Source organism: Patella vulgata, chromosome 5, assembly GCF_932274485.2.
Source record: "Patella vulgata chromosome 5, xgPatVulg1.2, whole genome shotgun sequence".
In the NCBI taxonomy this organism is placed as follows: domain Eukaryota; kingdom Metazoa; phylum Mollusca; class Gastropoda; family Patellidae; genus Patella; species Patella vulgata.
This window is the reverse complement of record NC_065883.2, coordinates 5,629,768-5,650,539: the sequence shown is the minus strand read 5'-3', so window position 1 is coordinate 5,650,539 and position 20,772 is coordinate 5,629,768. Positions and strand designations below refer to the sequence as shown.

Here is a 20,772-nt window from a genome sequence, read left to right as displayed (position 1 = left end):
CTCTGGGTTCCTCCCACTGCTAAAGACCCATATGCGCAATCAAATTATTGAAATAAAATTAAACCATATGTTAGTCCCGAAATGACCTAGTTTGTGTTGAGTGGACATTAGACCCCATCTCCCTCTCTCTCTCTCTCTCTCTCTCTCTCTCTCTCTCCTATTGAGATATAAATGTTGCATATATTAGTTCAAAATTTCGTTTGAGGGTTGGGTAGACTTTAGATTCCAAGGTGTGTCATTGAGTCAAGTGACAAGGATTAGGGTTGCTCACTGTATGGCACACTGTATGGCATATGCCCGTCTTCATTAGCCCAGTTTAGGAGCAGAACAGTAGGACGTTAAACTCCATTTCATTTCATTTCATAGCATGCTGTATGCCGTATGCCCTTCTTCATTAGCACTGTCGGAACAGAAGGATGGCAACTTTTGTGTTTATCGTATACAGGCCACATTTCTGAATGGATCATCTTGGAACTTGGCATATGTATTCATATAGCCTAATTATGGCAACTATTGTTTTTGGTGCATGCCCCCACCCCCAGGGGTAGAGCCACACCCACTTTTTGACAATATTTTGTCTGTAAGTAATCTACAGGTTGCGATTATTAACAGGTTTGGATCAAATTCGTATGATCCACCATAGGGTTACATGTATTTAATTAAATGTAGCATATGTTAGTCCCAAAATTACCTGTCTGACTTTTCCTTCTCTTTAAACATACATTATGCAAGAGCTAAATCTGCCTATTGCAGGTCTTTCTTTAGGCCTGAAATGTTATCTAACTTATTAATTAGATATTAATTAACCTATCCAGACCATAATCAACTCTAGATGGCATCGCTAGCCTGCGATCTTTTGTGGAATGTGAGCCGATTTACTGCATAACTTTCCTTCTCGATTAAACGATTAAATGGATAATCGAGACTATGCTGTTTATCGTACTGACTTTAGTAATGATGACCGAGGCTTATGGGAATTTCAGTCGCTTAGTTCTCGGTTCATAGTGGATCAATTTGAATAAAATTTTCACCAAATTGCCTTTACATTATCTAGTTTTTAACTATTATAGTGAGAACTGCCAACTCGTTATCGAATCTCTCATAATGTATCTTTAAGATAATTATTATATGTAGTTAAATAGATCAAGGCTTGGTTATGTCTTACGTCTGTTTTCTATAATAATTATAGATGAGATTATAATTATATATCAATTTATAATTACTGTACATATATAATATCTTCATTATTTTCCTTCAAACAGATCTCTACTAGAGAAAGGTCAAGTATTATCCGTCAAACAACGTGCTGGTCATCTCTCTTACGCAGAAGATCCACAGGTAATTATTGATAATTAATTTAACCTTCGTCACATTTTTATATAATACAGATTTGATTACTAATAATTTTATTTTTCTGTTCTCAAAATTACGAATTAATGATGGCCTTCCTGGCATTTTGGTTATTATACTCTTTTCATCTGATTTTAAATGATAATTATAATCTTACTGTGCTATTAAATTCTGTCTTAGTTTTTATCCTTTATTGATAAGACATAAAGCTTTTAATGCATTGGGGTGGTGGACATAGACGTACGGGGGGGGGTGGTGGACATAGGCGTACGGGGTGGTGGTGGTGGTTGGTGCCCAAAAAATGTAGTTAGGTTCTTAGTATGTTACATAATAATAATAAATTTGCTGTTAAATTGGACACATTCAAGAACACAATATCTTTTTTTATACAACTTTTATAAAGTATAATTGTGTGCCCCAATTTTCCCAGTATTTGATGCCCAAAATGGGGGGGCTCGTACGCCTATGGTGGTGGATGTAGGTGAATGGTTAGCACGTGCGCGTTGTATCACAACACTATAACCAAGGTTTCATTTAATCTTGTGTATTTAGCTCTGATTTTCTTTCACATTTGTTAAATATCAAATCATTGTTTAAAAATCATTTAAAATCACCAGATATCATCCAATTTGTGTCCAGTTTAAAGCTGATCATTCAGTTTTGTGTCGAGTGGACTTTAAACCCCATTTCTCTCTCTCTCGATATGGTTGGGGGTAGGGGCCAAAAGAAAACCTAAATGATGTACAGGCAAGGAACTTGGTAAAGGGCTTGTCCCCAAACTGTCCTGGAATAAAATGAATCTTATCAAGTTCGTAGCTTGGGGAATATCACCTACACTTCATTTATTATTTTATATACATGACAAGCCTATAATCAACGGGGGATTGGATGGCTGAATGGTTAGCGCGTGCACACTGCGTCATAAGGTCTGTCATTGAGTTTCAATTCCTCGGTTGTACGTGACAAGGAGTAGGGCCCAAACTCCGAACTCGTGGGCTTTCTCCGGGTGCTCCGGTTTCCGCCCACTGCTAAAGAGCCATAAGTGCAAGCAAATTTTTGAAATAAAACTGAACCATATGATAGTCCCGAAATGACCTACTCTCTCTCTCTCTCTCTCTCTCTCTAAACCATGAAATGGATTAGAACATTCACAAGATTTAAATATTTAACAATAAAATGGACATCAAAGACTTATTCTTGATTGCCAAGTACTTTAGCTACGATAATAAACAAGTTCACTCAGAATAAAATAATTTGAATGAAATTTTCAATATTTTATTCGTTTTTCATTATCTATTTTGAAATGAAGTGAAAATGAAATGAAATGGGGTTTAATGTCCTACTGTTCTGCTCCGACTGGGATAATGAAGACGGGCATACGTCATACAGTGTGTTATGAGGGAAATTTTGTCCGGACAGCGGCACTACGGACTACTCTTATATCAAATTCCAACTGTCAAGGGATCTTTTACGTGCACGCCAATGTGTACACAGGACCTCGGTTTTTCTTCCCATCCAAACGACTAGACAGCTGTCCTTGTCAGGCCCTCTGTCCTGCAACACTGACAAAGGAGAAGCATGCCAGAAAATCTGGATGAACTTTCTCGGCTAATGCAGCGATCGAACACCCAACTTCCGGGCTCTCTATTTTGAACTATTATAGCAAGAATGGCCAGGGCCCTGTTTCTCGAAATCTTAACTTAAGATAAAATCCAAATTTTAGTAGATACTTCAATTTTGATTGGCTAAGCACTAAAATCAATCTAATATTATCCAATCAAATTACTAAAATTTGGATTTTATATTAGTTAAAATTTCGTGAAACAGGCCCCAAGTCTTTATCTATGTCTGATGTAATGCATTTTGAAAGGGCCATTAGCTAAGATTAGTTAAAGATAGTTCAAAAATAGATAATGAAAAGGGAATATGTTGAAACTTTCAGTCAAATTTTTTCACTCTGAGCCAAGATATCAGCGATACAATAAAAGTGTTGCCTCGATTGTCATTGCTGCCATTGTTAAGATAATAAACAAAGTCTCGATTATCCATTTTTTTACGGTAAATCATCAACCGCAAAATGTATTTAAATCTACTTAATATAGGAGCCATCCAATGGCACGTTGTTTCATAAGGTCTGCCATTGAGTCAACTGCTGTGGTTTTGATTCCCCTGTTGTACGTAACAAGGAGTAGGGTCACCTGTCCCACCTCGTGTGTTATCTCCGGGTCATCCGGTTTCCTCCCACAGTTAAAGACTCCTACACGCAAGCGAATTATTGAAATAAAATCGAACCACGTGTTAGTCCCGAAATGTCGTAGTCTGTGTCGTTAAATCTCATTTTTCTCTCTCTCATCGCCGTTATATCATAAGATCTTGCATTTAGTCAAGTGACATGGTTTCGATTCGCCTCTTGTACATGACAAGGTGTAGGGCCGTCTGTCCAACCTTGTAGGTTCTCTGGGCCCTCCGGTTTCCTTCCAACAGATCAGAAATAAAAAGCCCTATAGCAAGCCAATTTTTGTGTCACATGGACGTAAAACCCCATTTCCCTCATTCTCTCCTGTTACTGTCAATCCGTCACACTTTTTTGGTACTCAGTAACTCTAATTGTCCAACCTCGTGGGTTTTCTCTGGGTCCCCCATTTTCCTCCCACTGCCAAAGACCGCTGTGCGCAAGCGAACTATTGAAGTAAAATTGAACCATGTGTTAGTCCCGAAGTGTGTCGAGTGGAGTGAACCCCCCCCCCCTTTGTCTCTCTCTCTCTCTCAGCAGACCTGAAAATAATGATTTTCGTTGTACCTGACAATACTGAACTGTTACCCGACAGTTTTAACCGATTATCGAACATGTATAATAATATCCAACCTCATGGGTTTTCTCCAGGTCCTCCGGTTTCCTCCCACTGCTAAAGACCCCAACGCTCAACCGAACTATTGAAATAAAATTAAACCATATGTTAGACCTAGATTGTGTTGAGTGGACTTAAAACCCATCTCTCCCTCCCTCTCTCTCTCTCTCTCTCTCTCTCTCTCTCTCTCTCTGTCTCTCTGTATTATAATAACACAGAATAAAGAAATATGACAGACATCATAATTCTAGAATCAGATATCAGACATCATGGCACAGTGAGTATGGCACTAGAACACTAACCAGGGCAATTGGTTTCACAGAGGTACGAGGGCTGGCTGAAAAGTTCTAAGCCTATTTAGGGGGGTTGGATGGCTGAATGGTTAGCGTGCGCGCGCTGTATCATAAAGTCTGTCATTGAGTCGACTGGCGTGGTTTCGAATCCCCGGTTGTACGTGGCAAGGAGTAAGGTTGCCTGTCCAACCTTGTGGGTTTTCTCCGGGTCCTCCGGTTTCCTCCCACTTCTAAAGACCCCTACGCGCAAGCGAATTATGTAAATAAAATCAAACCATATGTTAGTCCCAAAATGACCTAGTTTGTGTCGAGTGGACGTTAAACCCCATTTCTCTCTCTCTCTCTCTCTCTCTCTAAGCCTATTTGTGAAAGACCTATACGAAGTCGATGGTATCCATTTATTTTTCTACTTAGTCCCATTCCAGGTGTACACTCTTTTGCCAACGATGTCGCAAGGCTTGGATTCTGGCAGAAACGTGTCAGATTCCCGACGTCCTGTGACAATCTGCGCCATATTGAAGCAGATCATGATAATTGTTTGAAAAAGGAACTAACCAGTCGCATTTTCCTAGCATTGATGACATATTTTTTAGGGTGACTAAAGAAAATTACTTCCCGATAATGAGCAGTCCAGAGCTTTGGCACCCATCTCGCGTACATTTTTGTCATTCCTAACTCGTTAGCAATAACAATAGCGAATATTCACTGCTGACTAGTTTTTAACCAGGGTATTGGGTCGACCCTGTTGCTGGCGGGGAAAGTTTTCCCCTTTTCACGTGTGCAGGATGTTCAGATGAGGTGAAAAACTGAGGTCCTGTGCACGTATAGAATTCCTTAACAATTGGAATTTGAAATAAGAGTAAAGAAAGATCTGCAATAGGCAGATTTAGCTCTTACATAATGTATGCTTAAGCCCCATTTCATTTCAGGGGTCAGAGGAGGGAAGGGGGGATGGCCAAATAGTTAGCACGCGTGCTGTATCATAAGGTCTGTCGTTGAGTCAACTGCCCTGTTTTCGTTTCCTGGTTATACATGACAAGGAATAGGGTTACCTGTCCAACCTTGTTGGTTTCTCCAGGTCCTCCAGTTTCCTCCCACTGCTAAAGACCCCTACACGCAAGCGAATTATTGAAATAAAATTGATTTAGTCCCGAAATGACCTAGTTTGTGTCGAGTGGACACTAAACCCTCTCTCTCTCTCTCTCTCTCTTTGACAGCATTCCACACATGGTATGGCTATTATGAAAAATATAATCTGACTTCCAGTTCTAGACTGCTCTAGCAAGTGGCAGGATAGTTAGCAATTCTATTTTATTAGGTGCCAACAATAATGTTCGGTGTTAAAAGTATGTGAATGTCATTATCTAGACATTAAGTAATTATCCAGACAGAATTAAACTGATCATCAGACTGAAGAGCAAGATGTTGGGTGTTTAGATCTAACGAGGTTTTAATGGTGGGTTTAGTTTATTTACCTAGATGATAGATATTCTACTTTGTGTAGGATAAAGTCCTCGACTTCGGTTATGAACAGAACACAGTTTTTATGGGAAACAATCACTGGTTTTATTCTAAAAGCATGACGTTTCGACAAGTATCCTCTTATCGTTATCAAGCGCAATGACTTCGGTTATGCTGAGGAAAGAAGGACTTAAGAACATAATCGAAGGTTTTTTTCTGAAGTCTTTCTTCCCCATCATAACCGAAGTCGAGGACTTTATCTTGCTTATAAACCGTCTATCTTTACATGTACGTAAAGTGAGAATATCCCAGAATTCCAGCAAGAAAAACCTTATATCATGTTTTCTTATGGAAAAAAAAAACCTACCCTGGAAGAATAACCCAATACAGGTTTAAAGAAAAATTCTCAGAAGATTAACCCCGAATTCCTCTCAATATATTCAGACGGCAAGTTATTCCAGGCATAGAATATATCCTAAAGATCAAAGAGATTTATCGTTATAGGTTATATATATAATGATAATTACTATTTGCCATGTTATGGACGAAATGAAAGGAAATAAAAGGGAGTTTAACATCCTACTGTTCTGCTCCAACTGGGCTAATGAAGACAGACATACACCATACGGGAAAGCCATGGTGGCTAGGTGGGTAAGACGTTGGCTCGCTAACATGGAGGTCGGGTGTTCGATCTCTGCATTGGACCGAGAAAGTTCATCTTGATTTTCCGTCGTGGTTCCCCCTTGTCAGTGGTACAGAACAGAGGGACTGACAAGGAACAACGTATAGTCGTTCGGATGGATACGAAAAATTGAGGTCTAGTCTACACATTGGTGTGCACGTAAAAGATCCCTTGGCAGTTGGAATTCGATATAAGAGTAGGCAATAGTGCCGTTGTCTGGACAGTTCTTGCTATAATAGTTAAAAAAATAGATAACAGAAACAGAATATGCTGAAAATTTTAGTCAAATTGCTCCACTCTGAACCAAGATATTAGCGTTTGAATTTTAGACCTACCTAACCCCACTCATCATTACTAAAATCGGTACAATAAAAAACATTGTCTCAATTATCCATTTTTGGATTTTTTCATCAATGAGCGATGAACAGCAGATCGGATTCAAATCCAATGAAAATTGAACACATAAGATGACATCGAGAGTTGATTATGGTCTGGATAAGTTAATTAATATCTAATTAATAACTTATACAACATTTTAGACCTGCAATAGGCAGATGTAGCTTTTGCATAATGTACGTTTAATGAATATGAAAGAGAGAGAGAGAGAGAAATGGGGTTTAACGTCCACTCGACACAAACTAGGTCATTTCGGGACTAAAATATGAAAGAGAAAGAGAGAAATGGTGTTTAACGGCCACTTGAAACAAACTAGGTCATATGTTTCCATTTTCTTTGGAGGTCGGGTGTTGGATCCCTGCATTGGCCGAGAAAGTTCATCCAGATTTTGCGGAGGGCCTGACAGGGACAGCTGTCTAGTCGTTCAGAGGGATGAAAAACTGAGGTCCCATGTACACATTGGCGTGCACGTAAAAGATCCCTTGACAGTTGGAATTTGATATAAGAGTAGGCCATAGTGCCACTGTCCGGGCAAAATTTCCCTCAGCACACTGTATGGCGTATGCCCACCTTCATTAGCCCAGTCGGAGCAGAACAGTAGGACGTTACACCCCATTTCATTTCATTTCATGTTTCTATTATATTTTAACATCCAACCTTAAGAATGACCAAATGTTTTGGTTTTTCATCCAAAGTAAAAAACAAAACTGAAGGTCAACTGGGTTAAATATTGAGATAGAGAAACTAATTATTCAGTAGACTGTATTGATGCAGGATTTCTTTGATGGTCTCGGCACTAATTGTATAACAATTCATATGAGAATAAGAATATCTCTCAACTACAAAGAAATTATTTTCCCCTTTATTTAATCTCTTGTGCTTTGTAGCTGTGTGTCGTTATGAATTATATTTGTGAGGTTGATGTGCATGTCATGAGAATCATTTAATCCAAGGAGTTGTGTATCGTAATTATATTTATATAGTCTCCAGTCAACAGGGCTCTATTTTTCCTGTAATTATCAATTAATTTATCTCACATTCGTTTAATATCAAATCTTTGTTTTAAAAATTCGCAAAAATCATTTAAAATCACCCCAAATCAACTAATTTGTACTTGTGTGTATTTTAAAGCTGACTGATTAATTTTGATAATGAGTGTCCAATTTACAAGTATTTAATTTCCTGACCACTGTTCAAAAATGAATCATTATACATCAATAATCAGTTGGGTTGTTTATTTTTTTAACAGTGGTCGAGAAATTAAAGGCTTGTAAACGGGACACTCATTATCAAAATTGAATGGTCAGCTTTAAACTGGACACAAATACAAATTAGATGATTTTTGTTGATTTTAAAAAAATTTTACGAATTTTTAAACAGAGATTTGATATTGAACGAATGTGAAAGAAATTATTGCTAAATACACAAGAGAGAGAGCTAGAAATGGGGTTTAAAGTCCACTCAACACAAACTAGGTCATTTCAGTATCAACACATGGTTCAAATTTATTACAATAATTCGCTTGCACGTAGGGGTCTTTAGCAGTGGGAGGAAACCGGAGGACCCGGAGAAAACTCACGAGGTTGGACAGGCGACCCTAGTCACCCTACGCTTTGTCATGTACAACAGGGGAATCGAAACCACGCCAGTTGACTCAATGACAGATTGTATGATACAGCGCGCCATGTGCTAACCAATCGACCATCCAATGCCCTCGGCTAAATATACAAGATTAAATGATACCTGGATTACAGTGCAGAAGAGTATTAGGCCAAACCAGATTTTGAATAATAATAATATAACCGTGCAAGTTATAGTATAATTTAAATCTTGAATATTTAAGATAATGCATTATTAATTTTAAAAGTGAAAGCCTTCAAATTGAATTTATTTAAACTCTCAGGACAATAACTATTCTATTCTTTTAAAACATTAATTGTATGTGTGCTATTAAAAGGTGACTAGCCAAGGGTGAAATGTTATGTAATCCTAATGACATGTTAATTTATTATAATCCCTTATTGTTTTTAAAACTGTTATAGATAGAAAGTAACTGACAATATGGCCTGTCTGGTGAACATGCCAATCATATGATTAATCTATTAATTGTTTTATTTACCATTGTTTTATTTCTTATATTGTACATTATTACATCAATGCTTATTTATGTCAACACTTGATCTAGCCAAGTGATTAGAAATAATTCCATATAAATATGTGATTGTACTTGATACGTCAGTCATTTAGGTCTATCCGACTTAGTAGCATAAGGTACTAGTCGGTTATCCGCGGTCCTGTAAGTGTATGTAGATAATTGTTATTATAAGTTTCCAGTATTAAAGATTTGAAGAACCATTCCAGACTCTTGTAATATCTGACGGACCTCACAATAATAAGAGAGAAGGGCAGAAATGGAGTTTAACGTTTACTCGATGCAAACTAGGTCTTTAGTTAGGTGGAAACCGAGAAATCCCACAAGGTTGGATAGGCGATCCTACTCTTCAACATGCATGCATTACCCATTCGACCCCCATCCCCAAATAATATTTTAAAAAATGGAGCTTTTCCTTTGATACAATATTGAAATAAATATGTTGTATATTTTCAGGGATATAGAAGTATCCTGGCGAAATCCCTGACATCAGATCATTCCAGTCATGGTGCCAGTAATGTAAGTTGATATATACTATTATCCTGGATAAGTTAATTAATGTCTAATTAATAATTTAGAAAACATTTCAGGCCTAAAGAAAGACCTGCAATAGGCAGATTTAGCTCTTGCATAATGTATGAAAATTCCCTGAGTGGCTGCTTAATACAGATTCTACTGTAATGGGTCGGAGTGGGAATCGTGTAAGAATCTTTAATTGCACAGCACTGAGATTACCTGGTCAAGATAAAATCAATACAAATTAAAGAGTGTCAGTGAAAATAAACGGAATGATAGTTGTAGGTTAAGATTTGGGTCAGTGACAGGTATTGTGTAAGAATCTATAATTGCATAGCACCGAGATTACCCAGTCACAACGAAGACAATGGTTGGCCAGATTTTCTCTCTCTATACGGCTAGTCTGTTATTATCATTATGGATGGATTTAAAATAATAATTATTGATGGCTAATGATTTTATAATCATCACCTTTAAGTCGGCTTTCTATATACCTTAATTATATATCGGGTTTTCATTGTGGCTTGATTTTTCTCCTTATCTAGATTTTTCTAATTATCCCTCAGCTTTCGGAGAAAATAAGGAGTCACGGTGGCTGAGTGGGTAAGACACTGGCTCGCTAGTCTGGAGGCTGTGTGTTCGATTCCTGCATTGACCGTGGTTTCCCCTTGTCAGTGGTGCAGGATGGAGAGTCTGACAAGGATAGCTGTCTAGTCATTTGGATGGAATCAAAAACCAATGTCCTGTGTACACATTGGCTAAGTGGGTAAGGCGCTGGCTCGCTAGCCTGGAGGTCGGGTGTTTGATCCCTGCATTGGCCGAGAAAGTTCATCCAGATTTTCCGGCGTGGTTCCCCCTTGTCAGTGATGCAGGATGGAGGACCTAGTCATTCGGATGGGACGAAAAACCAAGGACCCGTGTACATATTAGTGTGCACTTAAAAGATCCCTTGGCAGTTGGAATAAGATATAAGAGTAGGCCCTGGTGTCACTGCCAAGGCAAAATTTCCCACATAGCACACTGTATGCTCATCTTCATTAGCCCAATTGGAGTATACCTGGTTTGTGTCGAATGGACATTAAACTCTCTCTCTCTCTCTCTCTCTCTCTCTCTCACTCTCTACTCTCTCTCTCTCTCTCTCTCTCTGGTTACAAGTGAGATAGAATGTTTACATGTTTTTTACTTTAAGACTAAATACCCGCCTGTCCATCACACCTTTTGGAACACAATAATTTGGTTTCTCGTGGAGGTGGAAGGTTTAAGATTTGGTGTGGATGTTTGTTATGTGAGTGTCTGGACTGAATTTGATCATGAATATTTCTTTTTTGCTAAGAAAAAGCTGTTTGTCCGTCTGTCAAACCTTTTTTAAACACAATAACTCTGCTTTTAATTGAGGTAGCATGTTTAAACTTGGTGTAGATGTTCATTAGGTGAATGTCTTGACTTGAGTGTGATGATGAGCATTTTCTGTTTTTACTGAAAAGCTTTTTTTTACACCACTTGAAAATAACATTGTTTTTAATTGGTGTAGATCTTCACCGGGTGATTGTCTTGACCAAGTTCCATCAGGTGCATTTTGAAATCGATCACTTCTAGATCTTTATGGTGCGGTGATTGACCCAAGATTCTTGATTCCATTTCAGGTTCCACAAAGTCCATATTCTGTCTTGTTTTCTAGTTGCTTTTGTTATTAGTTCTAAAACAATTATTTGAACATTCACAGACTGATAGAGTTTTAATTCTTGTTTACATACACAGAATGATGGAGTTTTAATTCTTTTTTTTAAAGATGCTTTATGTAAGATTTAGATAAAGAGCTGACAGTTCTCGCTATAATAGTTCAAAAATAGTTAATGGGAAAGGAATATATTGAAATTTTCAGCCAAATCAATTTTCATTGGCTATTATTATTACGATAATAAACAAACACTTGAGGGGGGTTGTCATTGAGTCAACTGGGATGGTTTCGATTCCCCGGTTGTACGTAGGTTCCTTGAAGGGGTGTTGGATGGCCGAGTGATTAGCATGTGCGCGCTGTATCATAAAGTCTGTCATTTAGTCAACTGACGTGGTTTCGATTTCCCTGTTGTACGTGACAAGGAGTAGGGTCGCCTGTCCAACCTTGTGGGTTTTCTCCGGGTCCTCCAGTTTGCTCCCACTGCTAAAGACCCCGACGTGCAAGCAAATTATTGAAATAAAATTAAACCATATGTTAGTCCCGAAATGACCTAGTTTGTGTCGAGTGGTCGTTAAACCCCATTTCTCTCTCTCTATAAGTCCTGCAGTAGGCAGTTTTAGCTCCTAAACATACATTATTTAAGAGCTAAATCTGCCTATTGCAGGTCTTTCTTTAGGTGTGAAATGTTATCTAAATTATTAATTGGACATTATTTAACTTATCCAGATCATAATCAACTCTCGATGTCATCGCTAGCCTGCTATCTTTACTGGATTAGGATCCAATCTGCTGCTCAACGCTCATTCATGATTAAATGGATAATCAGGACTATGTTTTTTATCATACCGACTTTAGTAATGATGATCAATCGCTAAATTCAATCGCTAAATTCTCGGTTCATAGTGGATCAATTTGCCTGGAATCTTCAGCAAATTCCCTTTACATTATCTAGTGTTTAACTATTATAGTGAGAACTGACACCTCTTTATCTAATTAAGAGATAAACACTTATCGACATTGTAACATGCTATTTTAGCATTTTAAAAGAAATTACTAAAACGGAGAGGTGTTATTGTCCAATCGACAGTGTCTAATTGACCAATCAAAATGCAAGATTCACCCTTAAGCATGTTACAATCTCCCATAATGCATCTTTAAATAAATGTTTTGTAATCGGTCTTCGATGTCAATTATAACTAATGGATTTCAAGCAATTGTTGTCTACTATGATAAATATTTAATATTATTAAATACAAAGAAATTATCAACAAATAAAAGAAAGATATATCGATCTAGAATTATTTTAATAGCTCATTATAGAATCCTTTAACACTTGCTATATCCCAAGATTGTTATTATTTTTTAAATTGATTTACTGGTATAACGTTTTTATTTGTGCTTATAAATTGTTTTGTGATATAATTGTTAATTGTTTTTAATTTGATTTACTGGGATATTGTTTTTATTTGTGTATATAAATTGTTTTTGTGATAATTTAGCCGGCCTAGAATAAAATCACCTATGTTTGGCACAATATAGCCCGATTGGTGATTACTTGCCATTAAACCACATTTCATTCATTCATTCATTCATTGACTGCCCTGGTTCCTTGAAGGGGTGTTGGATGGCCGAGTGATTAGCATGTGCGCGCTGTATCATGAAGTCTGTCATTTAGTCAACTGACGAGGTTTCGATTTCCCTGTTGTACGTGACAAGGAGTAGGGTCGCCTGTCCAACCTCATGGGTTTTCTCCGGGATCTCTGGTTTCCTCCCACTGCTAAAGACCCCTATGCGCAAGCGAATTATGGAAATAAAATTGAACCATATGTTAGTCCCGAAATGACCTAGTTTGTGTCAAGTGGATGTTAATCTCCATGGAACTTATGATATATGGACCTTATATATGGACGTTAAACCCCTTTTCTCTCTCTCTCTCTCCTTGAAAAAATTTGGAGAAAATATTGATACTGGTACATCACTGACAGATCAAAACTATTGCTCCTTAGATCGTGTCAAACAGTCGAAGTCATGAGAATGGCTTGTCATGTTTTAAAACTGTATACCAGTCCTTGGAAATCACAATTATTCAATTCATATGTCCTGGGGGGGGGGGGGTAGCGGTCTCTAAGCACAGGGCAGTTTCAGTGGGGGGGGGGGGGGGGTATTTTAGAACTGTATACCAGTCCTTGAAATCACAATAATTCAATTCATATATCTTGGGTGGTTTATCAGTCTCTAAGGACAGGGCTGTTTGAATGTCTTGGATAGGGGTGGGGGGATGCTTGTTGTACAAATGTGTGTTTATTAGTTTATAAATTACTGCTTGGACTTCAGTTTAAATCTCTACTCTGACAGCCCCGAAATTGTGCATATTATGAAAGAACACAAGTTTTTAGGCACTACGCAATCCTCGGCAGATTCAGTTACTCTACATTAGCCTCGACTGTATGACGCTAAGTGATATGTACCTACGCCTATACAATTGCGATGCGGCACCGGTTTACTTATTAGGAAATTTTGCCGCTTTTAAAAAGATGTTATCAAAATTGCATCATTTGAAGAGTGTAGAATTTTCAGTTCAAAGTTGGTCTTGTCTGAAGAAAATCGAATAAACTTGAAAGAAAAACAGTTTCAGATTTTGAGATATTTGTATGATAAAACATTCTTCAAAGGTGTCGTCATGGGCAACGCCGTTGGTAATCCGGGAACTTAAAGTAGTTCCTATGGCGGACTTCGTCATACAGCCGAGGCAAGATGTAGGGTACTGGAATCTGCTGAGGTTTGCCGCGTGAAGTTTCAGGTAGTCCAGGTGATAAACTGGGGATGTTGTTCCGACAGGTATGAAGGAACACAAGTTTCAGGTAATCCAGGTGATAAACTGGGGAGTTGTTCCGACAGGTGTGAAGGAACACAAGTATCAAGTAATCCAAAAGATAAACTTAGGATATTGTTTCGACAGATGTGAAGGAACACAAGTCTCAGGTAGTCCAAATGATAAACTGGAGATGTTGTTCCGACAGGTGTGAAGGAACACAAGTTTCAGCTAGTCCAGGTGATAATCTGGGGATGTTGTTTTGATATAAACGTAATGTCAGACAAGAAAATCTCTAGTCTAGTTTTAGATTTATATAATAAATGTTTTTATTGCAGCCTGAAGTAATTAAATCCTTTACGTCTGACAAGAGAATAACAGCTCTAGCAGAAGTTTTTCTCAGACCAACATCTGCTCTGGTACGCAATTTTAGAATCATTATATTATTCCAAGTTATAAATGATATTATTCCAAGTTATAATTTATAAATAATATTATTCCAAGTTATAAATGATATTATTCCAAGTTATAAATGATATCATTCCATGTTATAAATGATATGATATTATTCCAAGTTATAAATGGTATTAATCCAAGTTATAAATTATCAGTTATAAAATGAGGTCCTGTGTACACATAAAAGAGTCCTTGACAATTAAAATTTAATACAAGAGTACGCCGTAGCACTGCTGTCCAGACAAAATTTTGCTTGTTATACACTGTATGGCGTATACCTATCTTCAAAGGCCTAGTCAGAGCAGAACAGTAGGACATTAAACCTCATTACATTTCATTTCGTATCTTTACAGTGCATGCAAACCTGTACTGAGAGCCTTGGTATTTCGCTCCATCCTAACTACTAGTCTCTGTTACTTGTGATGCCATTAACCAAATCAAAAACACACTTTTATGGATAACAATTACTATGGTTTATTTCACTGCGACGTTTCAACAAGGTTTCACAAGTCGTTATCAAGCATATACACAAAATTTTGTGTATATTTTGTGTATATGCTTGATAACGACTTGTGAAACCTTGTTGAAACGTCGCAGTGAAATAAACCATAGTAATTGTTATCCATAAAAGTGTGTTTTTGATTATGTTCCAATTACTAAATGCCATTCAAAGAATAGATGCCATTAACACACGGAACCCAATCTGATTTAAAGACAGATCTATATTTTGTTTCGTTTTTATATACTTTCGATGGCCTACACTACATGAAGGCCTGACCGGTTGTAGTGAAATATCGTATCAAAGGGTCATACACGTGGCTTTTGACCCTATGATGTTTGATTAACCGATCAGCGTTGATGTTTATAGTGGGTTACCCACAGTTTTCTGCACCTCACGTCAAGAAGTTGCCATAACAGACCGTTCCATTTGCTAATTCCTGGCATCATCCAGAAAGTGGGTTATAGAACAACTCATCCAGATCCTAATGTAATAACAAAAATGAAACAAAATGGATCTGTGTTTTAATCAGATTGCGTGGAATCAGGCTTAAAGATCTTGACCTACACAGGGATCAAACCTGATACCGACTGTATGAAAATAAAATGAAATAGCGGTTTAACGTCCTACTGTTTTGCTCCGGACTGGGCTAATGAAGGCGGGCATACGCCATACAGTGTGCTATGAGGGAAATTTTGCCCGGACAGCGGCACTACAGCCTACTCTTATATCGAATTCCAACTGTCAAGGGATCATTTACGTGCACGCCAGTGTGTACACAGGACCTCGGTTTTTCGTCTCATGGTGTATGCCCCTCTTCATTAGCCCAGTTGGTGCAGAAAGGTAAGATGTACCTAAAAACACAATTCATTTGCTTCACTCTTTCAATAATTGATCTAATCACACAACACTCTAACAATTTTTTAAGATTTTCTTCAGGGATTTGTTGGGGGGTTTTTTGCGCTAATTGTTCATTTTAGATAATAAGTCTTGGACGTCTGCTAATGGGATTTTGTTCTCCCTGATTGCAATAAATACTAAATAGGTTTTTAAGTGGTATTGCTTTGCACCCGTTTTACTTGTAATTGTTAGGTCACCGACATTAGATTAGGACAAAAATCAATTCATTGCTGTCTCATGGCAAGATAATAGCGATAGATGAAAATCTGGGTTTATGAAAGCGGAATATATTTCATCAGAAACCATTTACAGATACATTCTTGTGGGAATTATATTTGTAATTAGACTTATTTGTTTAATAATAGAAATGGAATTGGATCTTTATCAAGCATAGTGTGCACTTGTCAGGGTTGACGTCTCCGAGGCCAACAAAAAAGAGAGAGAGACTAGAGAAATGGAGTTTAACGTCCACTCGACACAAACTAGGTCATTTCGGAACTAACTTATGGTTTTAATTTTATTTACATAATTTGCTTGCGCGCTGGGGTCTTTAGCAGTGGGAGGAAACCGGTGGACCTGGAGAAAACCCACGAGGTTGGACAGGTGACCCTACTCCTTGTCACGTACAACCGGGGAATCAAAACCACACCAGTTGACTCAATGACAGGCCTTATGATAGCGCGCACGTGCTAACCATTCGGCCATCCAACCCCCCCTAGGCCAACAAAGAAAATGTGCCGATTACGAGGTTTGTGATTGAGTCAAGTGACAAGGATTAGGGTTGGGGTACACTTCAGATTACGAGGTTTGTGATTGAGTCAAGTGACAAGGATTAGGGTTGCTCCCCGAAACTCTTGGGTTTTCTTCTATCTGATTAAAACACAGATCCTATTTCATTTTGTTTTTTTATAGTTCAAAATTTAATTTTACTTGTCTTTCTCTACACTAGCATCCGGAAGAGTTGTTATATAATCAGCATTCTGGATGATGTGAGGGATTAGCCAATGAAAGAGTCTGTTACGGCAAACTTTTGGCGTGAGGTGCACGGAACTATGGGTAATCCACTAGAAACATCAATGCTGATTGGTTAATCAAATGTCTGACGTCATAGTGTTATCGTGTGTACGTTGGATCACAAGGCCTGTCTTTGAGTCAAGTGGCATGGTTTAGATTCCCTGCTTGTATGTGACAAGGAGTAAGGTCATGTGTCTACAGTCGTGGGTTTTCTCCCACTGAAAAAGACCCCTACACACTATTTGTTAGTCCCAAAATGACCTGGTTTGTGTCAAGTGGACGTTAAACCCCATCATGGATGTCATGGATGATATCTTGCCTAGTCACATATATATGGAATGGATTGTTAAGCTATTTTAGCCCTTGGCCAATAATAGAGCAGAATTGTTAAGCTCCTGAAAACCTGAAGCTTCTCCTTTAGATGAAATTCACCTTGGATGCTTCCTTGCAAAGACATTGTGTCATACCCCCAAAAAAGCCGGATCAAGCCTATTTTTGCGGCTTACTCTGGCAAGTTTCTTGGGGCTTGTTTATGATGCCACCCTGAAGTTTTTGTGAATAAGAGCCCTGGCAGTAGGTTTAAGATCCACTGACAGTAAGCCAGCCATACACAGGAGCTTTTTGAGTTTTTGGTCCCATTCGATTGACAAGGCATACATTCATTGTCAACCCTGAAGGTGTCACTCCTGATAAGTGCAATCCGGTTTTGTAAAAATATTCATGCACGCTGAATCATATGGTCTGTCATTGAATCAGCTGGCATGGTTTCGATTCCCGGATTGACGTGACAAGAAGTAGGGTTTTCTCCGGGTCCTCCAGTTTCCTCCCACTGCTAAAGCGAATTATTGAAATAAAATTGAAACATGTGTTAGTCCCGAAATGACCTAGTTTGTGTTAAGTGGACGTTAAACCCCATTACTCTCTCTCCCTTTAATATAGCACTTGAATTTAATTTATCATCCATGTTCATGTCGTCTGCAGAAACAAGAGACTGCGTTCAGAATGTATAATAAAATTCTGTTGTATATTTTATATCCCATTAAAACATCTATAATTGATTGATTCTGACAAGAGAATTATTTAAAAAAAAAGATTAAGCCGTTAGCGGTTATTAACACAGAATCTGCGTGTATTCCGTTAATATTGATTCTTACTCAGGTGTTAAGTAAATTAAACACAGTTTAAATGAGCCATTAGGTAGTAATAGAAATACATATGATATAACAACATAATTATCTCTAACAGATTATGTATATCTCTAGGATGATTTATAGTGTATGAAATACATGTGATGATAATCCTATGGTATAACACTAGCAGATTATATATATTTATGATTTATAGTGTATGAAATACATGTGATGATAATCATATGATATAACAACATTATTATCTTTATCATTTACAAGGACTTTTTTTATATGCCCACATTGAAATGTGGTTGTATATTGTTGTCGCCCCCGTCCGCCGGTCGGTCCGTCCGCCAACTCGGCGTCCCGAAGCTAGAGGCTAAAGTTAATATCCAATTGACTTTAAATTTATACACAGTGTTTAAGGTCATGACACGAAGAAGCCAATTGATTTTCAGCGATTTCCATAATTACTGCCAGAGTTATGGCCCTTGATCACATTGAAAAGTATTGTGGACGTTCTAGAGACTAAAGTTAATATCCGATTGACTTTAAATTTATACACAGTGTTTAAGGTCATGTGACGAAGACGTCTATTGATTTTCAACGATATCCGATAATTACTGCTTTAGATTGATAAACAGAGTTTAAGGTCTTGAGACGAACAAGTATATTGATTTTCAATGAATTTTGATATCTTGAACAGCTAAATCCATGATATTAAATGTTTCATATACTAAACGTTAGCATGAGGCAGAACTAAAAGCCAAACAAATTCTAATGATTTTCGAATATTTACTTGAACAGCTAATCCATGATATTAAATGTTTCGTATACTGAAAGTCAAACAATTACTAATGATTCTCTGATAATTACTTAATGAGTTGTTACTCTTAATCAGATTTTAGTGTATTATGAATTTTTCATTACCAACAATAGAAAAAATATGCGACAACTCCTGTTGAATGCTCAGACGACTTAGCTGGTGTATGTTTCGTTGCCTGGCAACCTATCTTTATATAGTTGTATTATATACTATTCAAAAAAAGTAGGGGATATTTGATTTTTAAGTGTTATTAAAGTCACCTAATGAAACTGACGAAGAAACAAATGACAAAATGAAATGAAGTTCACATTCATCGATTTATTCCAAATGATCGTTAGACTAAGTAAGGCACAGACTGACCATTATAAGGGTAAAATGATACCCGGGGTCAAACAGCAAAGTTACCACAGCATCACAACCAAGTCAGTAACGGGTAAATCCTCCTCTGTTTGCCAAACAAGCATTGATCCGACGTGGCATACTCCTAATGAGACGTCTAAGGTCATTTTGGTCCAGATTGTCCCATTCCTGTTGCAACGCAGCAGCAAGTTCTTGGACATTGGCAGGACGTTGTTGACGTTGACGTAACCTCTGTCCAAGCATGTCCCAGACATGCTCGATGGGGGAGAGGTCGGGACTCAGTGCTGGCCAAGGTAATGTGGTGATGTTCTGTTGTTGGAGGTAACCTGTAACGATCCTGGCCCTGTGACATCTTGCGTTGTCATCCTGGAAGATGAAACGGCGGCCATGACGTCGTGCGAACGGCACAACATGGACTGCCAAGATGTTGTCCCGGTAGTACTGGCCTGTAACACGCCCTGCAACAACATGTAAAGCCGTTCTTCCAGCAACAGTGATGCCTCCCCACACCATAACAGAACCACCCCCAAATCGATCATGTCTGATGACGTTAACGTCTTGGAAGCGCTCGTTTCGACGACGCCACACCCTCCTACGTCTGTCCAAAAAATCAACAGTGAACCTTGACTCATCTGAAAACATCACATTGCTCCAGCGTCGATTATCCCAGTGTTAACGATCCCTACACCAACGACGTCTTGCCTGAATGTGATGATCTCTCAAACAAGGGATCACGCGAGGACGTCGGGCGCGAAGGTGACCCCTATGCAGTCGATTCCGAATCGTCTGGCCACTCACTCTCACACCAGTGTCTGTTTGAAGACGAGCGCTGATCTGATTTGCTGTGATGACATGATTTCTCAAGGCCAAGGTACGGATAAATCGATCCTGGGCTTGAGTTGTCGCCCTTGGTCGACCTGAGCGTGATCTGTCCTGTACAGATTGTGTATCACGGTATCTGGACCATAGCCTGCTTATGACAGACTGAGAAACATTCATCGTCCGCGCCACAACCGCCTGTGTTGTGCCGATCTGTAGCATGCCAAGGGCACGTAACCTTTCATTTTGGGTAAGCCGACGCATATCAAAATTTGTTTTCTGGTCACTAAAACAATTAAACTGATGTTTCCACCCTGGAATTCAATGCCACAATGACTGTAACATTCAAAGTCAGAGTCGTGCAAATCTTGGGTTGGACCCCCATGATGATCCCAAGCATCACCTGCATTCCATGCGGTAGCTATTGGTGCGTTTGGACGTCACATATAACTGGAAATGTTTCTTCTGTTAGGTTCTATAGTGACTTTTTTCGTAGTCATTTGCATATTTTAGTATTATGCCCCCAAAATCAAATATCCCCTACTTTTTTGAATAGTATATAAACATGTTCAGGATGTT

General features: G+C 38.3%; 1 protein-coding gene across 1 annotated transcript in view; it reads left to right on the top strand.

Annotated features, from left to right (window-relative positions):
- The window catches only part of LOC126822112 (anaphase-promoting complex subunit 1), a 122,174-nt gene that overhangs the window by 78,848 nt on the left and 22,554 nt on the right, over nucleotides 1-20,772 (top strand). Inside the window, exons 46-48 of the mRNA XM_050550861.2 lie at nucleotides 1,263-1,338; nucleotides 9,640-9,702; nucleotides 14,528-14,608. Coding sequence (XP_050406818.2) covers nucleotides 1,263-1,338; nucleotides 9,640-9,702; nucleotides 14,528-14,608 — 220 coding nt within the window. The remainder of the gene's footprint in view (nucleotides 1-1,262; nucleotides 1,339-9,639; nucleotides 9,703-14,527; nucleotides 14,609-20,772) is intronic.